The sequence below is a fragment of the Orbicella franksi genome, chromosome 12 (assembly GCF_964199315.1).
Source record: "Orbicella franksi chromosome 12, jaOrbFran1.1, whole genome shotgun sequence".
Lineage (NCBI taxonomy): Eukaryota > Metazoa > Cnidaria > Anthozoa > Scleractinia > Merulinidae > Orbicella > Orbicella franksi.
The window spans coordinates 4,492,279-4,504,695 of NC_138156.1; the positions used below are offsets into that span (position 1 = coordinate 4,492,279).

Consider the following 12,417-nt stretch of genomic DNA (forward strand, 5'->3'; position numbering starts at 1 on the left):
ATGAAAACGACTTCCTTAGTTTGACAAATTTCCATCCGTATATATAGACCATCTTTTTTAAACAATAGTACAATTTTTTCTTTATTTTATCATAAAATAATAACCCTTTCTTTTCGCAAACTCCTTTTCCGTCTGTCTTTGACCGAGAGGGAAGCAAATTTAATTTAAAAGTACCTGGTTTACAAGAGTTTAATGGATATACAATATTTACTCAGTCAGTAGTAAAAGAGTAAAGGAATATTAATACCATAAAAACCCATTAAGCGACCCCGAGCAGTTATTTCATGTCCAGCTTTTTCCTTGTCAATCGTCAAGTAATTCTGTCTTCCTTAACTTCACACATTCATTTAAACTATTAATTGAGGATAGATTGGAATTTTACATATCCTGGTTCCATTTGGGCGCTTAATCAAGGGCGGTGAAGGGTTTCATCGACGAAATACGGTATTTTAATTTACAATTAGTCATGAATAACGAAGTCAGATCGAATGTCTGTGTTTCCAGATCATTATTCAAGTAGGAAAAATGTGTTTTCTCTTATGTCGAATTATTTACACAGCGTTTATTCGCGTTTGCTCAAAACTAAATTGGTACTATTTCTCCACTGCCTGGCAGCTGGTTTGAGCGCCTACACAAGAGGAACAAGAGCAAAGTTGTCTGTCAATACGAAAGATCAAGTAAGTATCCTTTTGCTGAGCTGAAACGGCCTCTGATATCCTTTCCCTGTGAAGCAATTCAAGATCATGAAAAATCCTCTCTGTGACGAGCTACTGATATACCAGCCCACCGGTACCGAGGTTGAAGATTTCTATCCATTGTACATCGTTAGCTGTGCCTTGAACGTTCTCCTGACCATTACCGCCATCTTCTCTAACAGCGTCACAATCCAGGCGCTAAGAAAAGCTTCCTCCTTGTCAAAGCCTTTGAGAACATTGCTTCTGAGTCTTTCTTTTACTGACCTTGGTGTTGGTTTACTGTGCCATCCTTTTGCCACCGCATTTCTGATCAAGTGGTCACAGCAAAACATGGAAAGCTATCCAACTTGTGCTGCCTATACCATATTTACGTTTATCACCGTCGTGCTGTCTGCAGCTTCGTTTTTCGGCGTCATATCTCTTTAGATAGATTCTTGGCAATTCATCTTCATCTCAGATACCAGGAACTTGTGAATCACAGGCGTGTTGTTGCTGTAGTAGTCTTGAAGTGGGTGTTAAGCACGTTTCTTGCGTTATCCAGATTGTTGGTCTCTATTAATATTAGTTATGTGGTTTTGCCAGTTATTACTGTGACGTGTTACGTGGCCTCAGCGTGCCTATACTTGAGGATTTATCTGGCCGTGCGACGCCACAAAAACCAAATCCAAGCCCTGCAAATACAGCAAGTAGGACCAAACGGTGAAATGGCTTCAAATGTTGCAAGCGCCAGCAAATCTGCAATCGGTGCATTCTACGTATATCTCGTGTTTTTGTTCTGTTATTTGCCGCACAGTTTTAGTCTGGCCTTCATTGCTTTGTATGGATCAAATGTACCCAGAAGGATGTCTTTAATTGCAATTTACACATGGACCCTGGTGTTATTTAATTCATCTTTAAACCCTGTTATTTACTGCTGGACGTTAAGGCCCATCAGAAGCGCTGTCATGGACATACTGCGAAATATATTTTCAAGTCACAACTGAGGAAAGCTTTGACTATAAGTGGACAGTGCAATGCACGAAGCAGAAATCATTGCGCTTTACATGAAGTTCTTTTAAAACTTTTCCTTTGCCTCGTAATATGGCAACTAATTCGTGGAAAACACGCAAATCCACTAAAACTCGTACACCAGTAATTTTAATAGGCAAATACTCCATTGGTAGGAGTAAAGGGAGTAAAAAACGAGTTCCAAGCAGAAGTAGAGGGCGAAGAAGACATCGAAGAAAAAGTGCACAAAAAACTTCTTCTGTGAACACCTATGAACGTTGGAAGTGTACACGCGTTTTCAGAACAGCTCAGCATCTAACTCTTCTCATGAATTAGAAAGCACGATTAACATGACTCTATTATTTACACACCTGTAAAAATTACTCAGTCCTAACTGGATAAAAAGGAATTTAGCTTTCCTGTAGCATCAGTGCCAAATTAAAATACGAGTACAAATTACAAAGATCTCTGAAGTTAGTTGGAAGAAAGTCGAAGATTCTCGACGATCATCCGAGGCATTTTGAAGATGCCCGAAGTTCACCGAAAGCCTTCGAAGATGGTCGAATAATTAGCAAGTTTTCGTAGACCTCCAAAACTAATCCGAAGACTGCCAAAGATCACCACAAATTTCCCAACTAATCACGTGACACCCGGGCGCTGCCCGAGTCACTATCACGCATAGAAATCGAGAGCGAATAATCTAACTGTTTTAGTATAAATCTACTAGTCGTTCAAAACTTCATCGAAATCCTCTTCACAGACACTTCGCAAACGCAACAATTGAATCGTTTCCATCGATTCATCAAAATATCAACAATTTAATCGGACGTTTTCATTTCATTTCGTTTCATTAGGTAACAAGACAACCATCAGCCTACCGCCAATAGCTGAAGCACAAGAGACGCTCTCGAATCTCACTTTATAAGTGCAAAAGATACAAGAGAGTCTGCAAGCAGTCAGAAGTATCAAAACACAAACTGGAAGTAGCCAGAATGATTCAAGTATCTCTGAGAAGTCCATCATGGAAACTGAAACAGCTAGCTTACCTATATTAAGTAGCACATGACGGCAACAATTAACCTGGCATTTGGGATCTATGCAATCGATAAACTATATGCAGAATAAATCAAAGGGATTAGGGATAAGGGACGTTGTTACTGTAGCAACGGCTACAGTAACCTCGTCTGATCAACCGCTGTCGTTATTGGCCATAAGCAATGGGTAAATACATACATACATACAACCTTTATTTATACACGATGAAAGACGTCAAAGCTAACAAGCTTGTGGGGTCGTGTACTAATAAGATACATAAAATAACTACAATTAATAGATAAATAATTAATACAGTTAATAAAAAATTAATACAAGAATTAAGTAATTCTTATAAAAAATATAATTTTGATAACAACGAATAAGATCAATCAATCAAATCTTCCATGGGTGATCTATATCTAATGTCTCTTAACAACATTAACACACAGTTACGCAGTCAGGTGTAAAGATTAATCGATTCTATCTGTATTCACTGTAAGAATACAGGACCTTTCTGTTAATTATTTGAGAGGTAATAAATGATATCCTACAGTATTCTATAGAACTCTCTAGAATCTTGCTTCGCTCGCTTTTTATGCAACGTACCGTACAATTCCGAAAGTCACGGCCCCCGTTACTTTCCGTTTTTGCAGGCAAAGGGGACCGCTACTTTCGTGTAGTCGTTACTTTCGGATGGTTAAAAAACTCTTGTACGGTAACAGTTGTTTCAGACAAAGTGAACGTGTAACACATGAAGTTTTAAAAGTTCCGTTTATGTGCGTACAAAAAAAAGACCCTAAACGTTGGTACTGTGGGGCGAAAGTATCGCGATGCAACTGATTACACTACAGTGTATCATTTGACTCTGCTGCTGGAGAAATACAGCTCATATATCATAGTTTTAAAAAAATTCAGTTAAGTTCGAAATAAAATCACAAATAATTCTTCAAGTTGTTCGGTCATGCAGTCACCCACCTCCATCCGCATTGCGCTTGAGATCAGAGTTCCCCTTTTGGTGACTGACTTCGTCAAAGGGCCGCTACTTTCGGGGGGACCGTTACTTTCGCGGTTCAATAGGAAGGTAAAAAATTAACGTTACTTTCAGGGAGCCGTTATTTTCAGAGGAGCCGTTACTTTCGGAATTCTACGGTAAGCCTTTTTTTAAGCAGCCTAGACCTTTTTAAAACTTAATATGCCAAATCACGACGAGAAAGCATTATTTTCCTTTTCACTTTGTGGCCAAAATCGTACTAGCCTATATTTGCATGTCGAATTAGACTAACTGGGTTATTCCACGACGAGCGCCACCAAGTATAGCGATGCAAACAGCGTGAGTTCTGGACTTGTACGCATCATCAGCGATCATTTAGTGTCGTCATCGAATGACTTTCCCCTCTTTTGACCTACGAAAAAAGTGCCTTCTTGATCAGTCTTCTGCATCACGTGTTACCCACGTGAACTGCACGGGTTGATCTTCGCAGCAACTGTTCAGCCAGGCCATTATGGGGTCAGCGAAGTGCATCCGCCCCTCGCGGTAATTCCGATATAAAAACGCGCCAAACAGTACAACGGCGACCGCAATTGGCGCGAACATTCCCCACGCGTGCTGGGTGGTGACGCATACGCACACGCTGAAAACTGCTAAGGCTAGAAGCTGATAAGCAATACAAAGCAACTGGCAGCGTGGAATGTCGCGTAATCTGGCGCGGAATTCAAAATTCGGTCTGACTAATGTACACACGGAAGCCATTTCCTCTACGGATCCTCTGTCTACTTCCTCTATTGAGCCCTCAGGATCATCAGTCAGCGGTAGATTGTCACAATCTTCAGCTTCAAGTGCGTCCTCGTTGAGATCGCCAAGGCTGCCGTATGTTCTACGCATGATTGTAGTCTTTTTAGGTTGTTGCTTAGGATACCAAATAACCTGTCATTGTTTGAGAGGAAATAATAATAAAAAAGGTTAGCCGTCATACAACAAGTTGCGTACTGCGCGCCGTACTGCGCGCCGTACTGCTACACGTATCTTTTCTGACACCTTTTTGACAACAATCTCATGGATTCCGCCTGATTCGACCAATCAAGTTACAAGAAGTTGGCAGGTGCGGGCGGTACGTTGTCATGTAAACTACACCACTCACCCTTCGTAGGGTTTGATATGTCAATTGAAACAAAAATCATCAGAAAGTTGTCAAAATGGGTAACTCTTATCCTGTCTTATTAGCAAAATGTCTGGGTCACAGAAACTATCCAGTTCAAAGTGATGAGAAACCTGTGGAACTTAATCAAGCTACCAGCCAGAAATGCAAGTTTAGAATTCTCTTAAAAGGTTCAAATGTGTGTTTAAGAACTACAAGGCGCCCTACAATCTTGTCCCTTGGTCTCTCCAAATTAGGAAGTTTACCTTCAGTACCGGAAATGAAGTGACACGCCCTTCCAAAAATAAAAAGATATTTTGCTAATCACACAGATTGAAGTTTACTGCTAGTGGCCCTTTACAAGGCTAATTGATTGAAAAAAGTGTCATCGGTTATTGTTCTAAAACCCTAGTTTTTTGAATGACTAAGAATTAGTAATAGACATCTTTGTGTTACAATTTCTTTTCACTGTGTTATACAGTGTATTGCAATCTACTTATAGCAAGTGAAAAAAAAATTAGATATGCTACCGGGAAGAAAGATCACAGCATAGCCATTAGGTGGCTCATCTATCAACATACTCTCCAGCCACTGATTACCTGTATTCCATTGATATAAGCCAGAGTACTTGAGAAATATGTCATGACAACATATTCTGGTGGCAACAGTAAAAGATAGTTTGACAGGACATCAAATGTTTTACCCATCAGCCCCAGCACAATGGAAGGTGTGGCTTGACCACTTGTTGTTCGCAGGCGCATGTTCAAAATAACCTGAAATTGACAAACTTCACCATCATGACTGGTGTCAAACTCTCTCATGTGTCCCCCTGATGAGTCTCAGTATAGATCTGCCAATTTGTAGATTGTCATAATGATATACCCGTGGAAGGAGGGAAAAGTCCTGATATTCCAATAATGAGCTATATGAGGAGGTTCGACCCAAAAGCTGAGAGTACCTCAGAGCTAAATTAAGTTCGGTTATAGTAAAGGGCAGGAATTTTAATGACCACTTGAAGTATAGAAAAGGGTTAGGGAAAACTGTCGTTTTGGAATTTAAAGTGGCTTTTCCAAAAAGACTCTGTCTACAAAAAAGGCATAGAAAAGGGATGCAACTGAAGGTGCCTACTATAGGCAAGTAACAAAGAAACAATTTTCTTTGGAAGGTACACATGTATGACGGGGTTACCACTTGTCAAAAATGGTACAAAAAAGCATGAGGGTTTGAACTTCAGAGCAGGCCTCCCCTATAAAACTTTGCTTGATAACAACTGCCTCCCCACATAGTTAAGTCAGAGTTATTTGACTGGGTCCAGTTGTCAAAAAGAGGTTGAGTTAACTTTTGGTTAGTACAATTCAATGTAATACGAGTTTATTAGGTTCCCCAAGATGATCTTCATACCTAATTTACAAGAGCTAAATATAAGTATGAGTATAAGTGTAAGACACAAGTTTGTTACCCTAGGCTGACAGAGTGTTGTTCAAAGTAGGACAATTTGTCAGCTTAGTTAATTGGTTCAGTTTAAGTTGGTAAGTCCTAGTCAGGGTCATTGCATTGTGGTCCTCATGGCAAGACACTTTACTTTCATAGTACCTCACTCCACACAGGTGTATAAATGGGCACCAGTGAATTTAAATGTTGGGGGATAACCCTACAATGGACCAGCAGCCCACCCAACAGGGGGGGAGGGCAGAAGCTCCAGCTGTATGGGCCACTGGCCTGATGTAGACTTCAGCTGTTACTATGATCACTACCCTCTACTCTTTGCTTTTGATTGAACACTTAAGTGTGCATCGGAGTTAACTCCCCTTAGCCTACAAGTGGTACATGTCTGGGCATTCTAAATCCACAGCTAAATCCAAAAGTACCAATTGAAAGGTCATTGCGTTTGAAACTGTATGGTATTAATTACCCTCTAAGGTGGTCAAGAACAAAGGTGTGCAACTTCAGGTGTGTAGTTACTTGGTAAACTTAAATTTTGGGGAGGTAAACTTTAGTGGAGGCTTCAATACAACATCAGAAAGTAAAAGATTCAGACTGGTCAAAAAAAATCAACTGCAAATCATTGGAATTTAATATTACCATAAGCTACAATGGCTGAAGATCAGCACTTAATTTTGCAATGATTGCATCAGCTTGTGTTGAAATAAATTTGCACTCTATTGCACAAGTTGGTATATACATTCATAATAAGGCTCATCACACACTCCTCCTAAACAAACATCTGTTGACACCTACATTTTAAGACCGATTCCACATCCAATTCCTGGAAGCCAGCAGGAGGTCTGCACTTTGAAACTTTTCCATGAGATAACACAAACAAACTACTGAGTGACATTGCTTATTAAGGAGTGTTTTTGTGTCCCCAGCATTAAGCTACATCTCAAACTAAGATCTTGCTATATTGACCGAGTCTATTTTGCAAGGGGATACAGGGATCCATATTCACAGTCGTCTGGTCATCCGAGACAATTAAAAAATCGTACCGACGACCAAAACAATATGAAAAGTCATCTGCTTGACAAGTTTAGTTTGATTTAACCAAAAAATAAAACATTTCTTAAATTTTCTTATGGGTTCCCTGCATTCTAACCACTTGTTATCCATTTGGAACTTTTAGAAAACCAAGAAAGATTTGCAGCTCCATCATCATTTTGTTCCACCATCTTGGATGATGTGGTATTTCCAATTTTCAATTTGTCAACAACTGATACTCTGCACTGCAGCTGCATCCACTGAAACATGTAGCATGATCGCATCAGCTGTTTTGATCACGACGTGGTGTTTAGGAATGTTAACACTTTGGAAAAACAATCCAAATACAAGTAGGAAGAGCGAAAGCATTCCTTTCAGCAGGGTTCGTATGGGTCATGGAAAACCCGGAAAGTCACGCAATTTAATAATTTCATTTTCCAGGCCTGGAAAGTCATGAAATTGGAGAGTGGGTCATGGAAAGTTGTGGAAAAGCAATAAACTTTCTGAGAATGAACAGGTAAAAACAAAAATCAAACGTTGAAAAAACAACAGACAAGTCAGAAAACCAGTTAATTCCAGTGGGAAAAAAAAACACTAGCATGCATTTTATGTGTCATAATGTGGGAAAATACCTTAAATAATAGATTGTTTTGACAATACTTTCAGAACAACTGCTTAACATAGGTCATGGAAAACTCGGAAAGATCATGGAAAAGGTCACGGAAAGTCATGGAATTTCAAAAACCCAAAAAGAGTATGAACCTTGTTTCAGCCTCATGGCAGTCGAAGAGGCCTTGATTTTCATTTGCACCTGGATTTTCTGTGTCTGCTGACTCCTTAACATCAACTGCCACAACTACGGACATGATGTTCTGTGACACTGGCCACATGAAAATACTAAAAAAGTAAACTTGCTGGGTACTTACCATTTAGAAAAAAAAATGGAAATTTCGATTGAAAGTCAAATAGAACAGTAATTTTCCGTAAAATCCGTTCGGAAATTGTGGACTACCTCCAGAGGTAGTCCTCAGAACGATGGATATTTCCTTACCATTTGGTAAATTTTTCAGTTTCCAGTCTCTCATCAGCCAAAAACAATTACGAGAAATCAACTTGCAAATGGTAAGCACCATCTCATTTGGTTGGTTTGCTGACTTTAGAAAAACCCTTACCATTATATTCAATGGTCTTCCCAACTGGTCAACTCTGACAAATGGTAAGCACCCTTTATTTACATGTTGTTCACTTGCAATTCTTCCCTATTGAACGGCAAGTAAAATATATCGCCAGGGCAAGTATGTCATCTGGCATACTTGCCTGGCTGACAACTTCGAGAAAAAACCAATGTGGATCCCTGGGGAAAGATGAAGTGTTTGTAATCCACTAGCTGAGCTGGATTATGAAAATTGTTATGAGAATCTGATCATACACAGAGACTTTCCCCATTTTGATGATCGACCTGCAAATCTCAATTTGTATGAACCATCAAAACTGTAGTTGACGAATCTTTAGGAGGTTTTGTAATTTTAATGAAGCATAATTAATTTTTACACTGCATACCTGAGGAAATGACTCGATGGACCATAGCACAATTGCTAACCACTGGACTTTTTCTTCAACGTCAGTAACGGAAAGCTCCAAGCTAATCACAGCAACCCATATTAGGAAACAAACTGTCCCATAACCAACCTTCATCTGAACAGAATGCTTCGAGAAAAACCAAAACTGTAGAAGGATGATAAACTCAAGAAATGGCATGTACACCGCCGATATTCTAATGTACACAGGCAATTCGATCGAAAAAGCGAAGAAACAGTTCACTAGCGAGGCTGTAAAGTTAGCAGTAGCCCACAGAACGCTGAGGCCTTCGACCGAACGCCGTTTGCAGTTCTTCAATATTTGAGGAACCAAAACACCGAACCAAATAGTACAGCTGATATAACCGCACACATTAGCGAACGCACAGACGGCCTTGGGCCATGATTTGCGGCAATTATCGTAGAGTAAGTTAATAGCCATAATCTTATCTGCCAGTCGTCAGAGGCAATGTTCACTTAGCCGCGCGAACGAGTGAACTCGCCATCGTGAAAGAGAAACCGGAAGTTTCATGCGCGGGGATTGGGGACTAACCTGGAAAAACCTGGAAATGACTCACCAGGGAGCAAACAGGATGGGGTGGGGTTGGGAGGAGGATCTGCCGCTTGTCTATACACTGGAGGGGACATTTTGTTATTTGTTACGTTTATGTAGATATAACTGGAAATCAGGAGCTTATCTGGTGGAAATCTGTTGCAAGTACAAAATTTTTAGTATTGAAGATCTTTGCCTGAAAATCCGAGAGCACCACAGAGGCGGATAAACTGGGATAGTATTTTAAAACGCTCTTTGGGTCCTCTTTTAATTACCGCATACAATGAAAAATACTTCGAGCATTCAGCCCTTGATTGATGCTGACAGGCAGCCCAGGGAAACATATTTGCTTATTCCTTTAGCCATTTATCCCGGTCAGTCATACAACTCACAACCTCGTTCCCAGGCAGGGCTTTTACACAGCCGTGGGAACGAGGTTGGACAATGCATGTAGGAAGAACACAGATTTTACTTAATTTTTCGTTCGCTCGTTCATGCCCTCATCCTAATTAATCCTTCAATCTCTCATTCGCTTAATAGTTTACTTTTTCATTCTCCCTTACGATCACATTTTCATTTTCTTAACCTGCAGAAAAGGCGGATTAGCAGGCCAGAGAGCGAAACGCGATACACGAGCTCGTCTCGCGCTTCGCGCTCGTGTATCGCGTTTCATTCTCTGCCCTGCTAATCCGCCTGTTCTGCAGGCTACATTTTCTCAGCTTTCATTGGTTCATTAGTTCCGTTCCCTCATTCATTCTCCCCTTCAGTTCTTTGTTCCAGTTCAATAAAATAAAAAGAAGCACCATTTTGAGACGAACTTGGCTTCTACAATTTTATTAATTTCCTTTAACCTCGTTACATTCCTTTCTGAACAGTTCAAAATATTTCATTCTCGTCTTTATAAAGTTGAGGGAAAGCAACTTAATTTTAGCAGTTTACACAGTGTGGATATATTTTTGACACTGAAAAGCAATATTTTCTGTTCTAACGGTCTGATTATTCGCTTAATATTATTCATCGTGTTTCAACTTGACGTCATATGAATTTTAGTAGATCCCTCTTGGGTCATTTTATCCCGCTACTTGCATGGACGTTGACCTTAAAAGAAAAGAAAATGAAAGGAAAAAAAGTCACAGTTAGATTGTGCTGCGTTGTTATGCTTCGAGAGAAGCTTTTTCTGGAAGATACTCGCGATATCGTAAAAAATTTCCACATGTGTTTGCATATTAATTTATCAGAAGTCCAAGGCAGACCTGTTCATACTCTAATACCATTGATTTAATTAAAAAAGAAATTTAAATAAAAAAGAAATAAAAACTGAAAAAAGACAAGGCAAAAGCCATATAGGCGTATTTAACTTATTTAAAATTGCACTTGCTATTCTAGAAATAAACTTTCTGTGTCTTACATTTAACAATTATTGGACGAGATTGAGCAAAACATCATGATTTGTCAGTGGTGAGCAGATCAATTACCAGTTCCGAGGCCGAAGGGTGAGGCTAATAATTAACTGATCAGCGACTGACAAATGATATTTTTCGATAACTAAGCCCAATAATTGTTTTCTTTTTTGACCACAATTGCCATTTTTCACCGAAGCGTGGCTACAATTACACATGAGCAGAAAATTATTTGCAGCAAAAAGTTTAGACGGAACGCAGGCTCAGGCCATTGTTTGCGAGAAGTTATTTGCAAGTCACCTGGTGGGCACTCGGCGAATGAAACGGAAGAAAAAATGCATCGAATCATAATAGCTCCTTTCTTTGGAAAACAAGGAAAAGATATCGCTTCTTAGCCAATTGAATCACATATAAACTTGATTAAGTCAATCACTACTTGGTTCCGTCGATAGCAGACATTTTTTGCGACTGTTTATTTGGTTCTGATTGGTTTTAAATCGCTCTTTTGTTAATGAAACCCGAGTGCAAATTAATTTGAAATACTAAAGAGGTTAAATAATTTGCTTGTTGAAGCATTTGACAAGAGAGATAAAAAGTATTGTCAACCGACGTTTCGATGCATCAAGCATCAGTTTCAAGACTGAGGTCGTTAATGTTAGAGTCAAAGTTGTTATTAACGTAATCCAGGCATACTGCAATCCATTTCGAACCCAACTCGTAAATAACAACTTTGACATTAACATTAACGACCTCAGTCTTGAGAATAATGCTTGATGCATCGAAACGTCGGTTAACAATACTTTTAATATTTCTAGTAAAATGATTTACCTTATAAACCGGACGATAACCTGCATGGTAAGTTTGCGCTCAGATGGACTTTGTTAGCTGTTTATCAATCTTTTGCAAATCAACATCTGCCTCCTTAGAGTCTCTTTCCTCTCCTTTTTTGGCAAGTGTCTTCTCAGCCGCTGTAGTGCTGGTGGCCTCACGCTTCTCAGTTTTTTATTCTCGGACGTACTCCGACCACCTCGAGGTCCAGCTTTCTCAGCCTTGCTGTTCCTTACGCTCCTTCCTCCGCGTGGCCCTTGTGTTACGCGCTCCACTGTTAGCCCACATGGTACCCTCTGATAAGATGGACCTCCCACCCCTAAGACCAGACATAGAGTTAATGACTGCGCTCCTAGCTCCTCGAGGCCCATTTCCCACGGCAAGTCCTCCACGAGGGTCGTTTCATGTTTCAAAGTAGGCGGCACTGCGTCCCCCGCGAGGTTCAGAGATGTCCCGTCCGCTACGTGGCCCACTGAAAAGTCCATACTCCACACCTCGTCCATGATCAATGAGTAAATCTTCCGAGGGTGATCTATATCTGATGTCTCTTAACAACATTAACACACAGTTAAGCAGTCGGGTGTAAAGATTAATAGATTCTATCTGTATTCACTGCAAAAATACAGGACCTTTCTGTTAATTACTTGAGAGGTAATAAATGATATCCTACAGTATTCTATAGAACTCTCTAGAATCTTGCTTCGCTCGCTTTTCATGCAACGTATCGTAGAA

At 39.9% G+C, this 12,417-nt stretch overlaps 1 protein-coding gene and 1 pseudogene across 1 annotated transcript; one reads left to right on the forward strand and one right to left on the reverse strand.

Annotated features, from left to right (window-relative positions):
- Positions 1-128: 128 nt before the first annotated feature.
- Positions 129-2,806, forward strand: LOC145463539 (putative G-protein coupled receptor 45; annotated as a pseudogene).
- A 136-nt stretch (positions 2,807-2,942) lies between these two features.
- On the reverse strand, positions 2,943-12,192 carry LOC145463536 (uncharacterized). The gene is made up of 4 exons (XM_081447297.1): positions 11,686-12,192; positions 8,888-10,555; positions 5,452-5,625; positions 2,943-4,641 (listed from the first exon to the last, which is right to left on the reverse strand). Exons 2-4 carry the CDS (start codon positions 9,344-9,346, stop codon positions 4,144-4,146), a joined length of 1,131 nt encoding a protein of 376 aa, XP_081303423.1. The 5' UTR covers positions 9,347-10,555; positions 11,686-12,192; the 3' UTR covers positions 2,943-4,143.
- Between the last annotated feature and the right edge of the window lie 225 nt (positions 12,193-12,417).

What these genes read in the sequence shown, in the direction of transcription:
- LOC145463536 (XM_081447297.1), bottom strand. Translation starts at nt 9,346, where the DNA reads ATGGCTATTAACTTACTCTACGATAATTGCCGCAAATCATGGCCCAAG. An exon ending in CCATCGAGTCATTTCCTCAG is followed by an intron (nt 5,626 to 8,887) that starts GTATGCAGTGTA and finishes TGTCAATTTCAG; the next exon opens with GTTATTTTGAACATGCGCCT. An exon ending in CTTATATCAATGGAATACAG is followed by an intron (nt 4,642 to 5,451) that starts GTAATCAGTGGC and finishes AAACAATGACAG; the next exon opens with GTTATTTGGTATCCTAAGCA.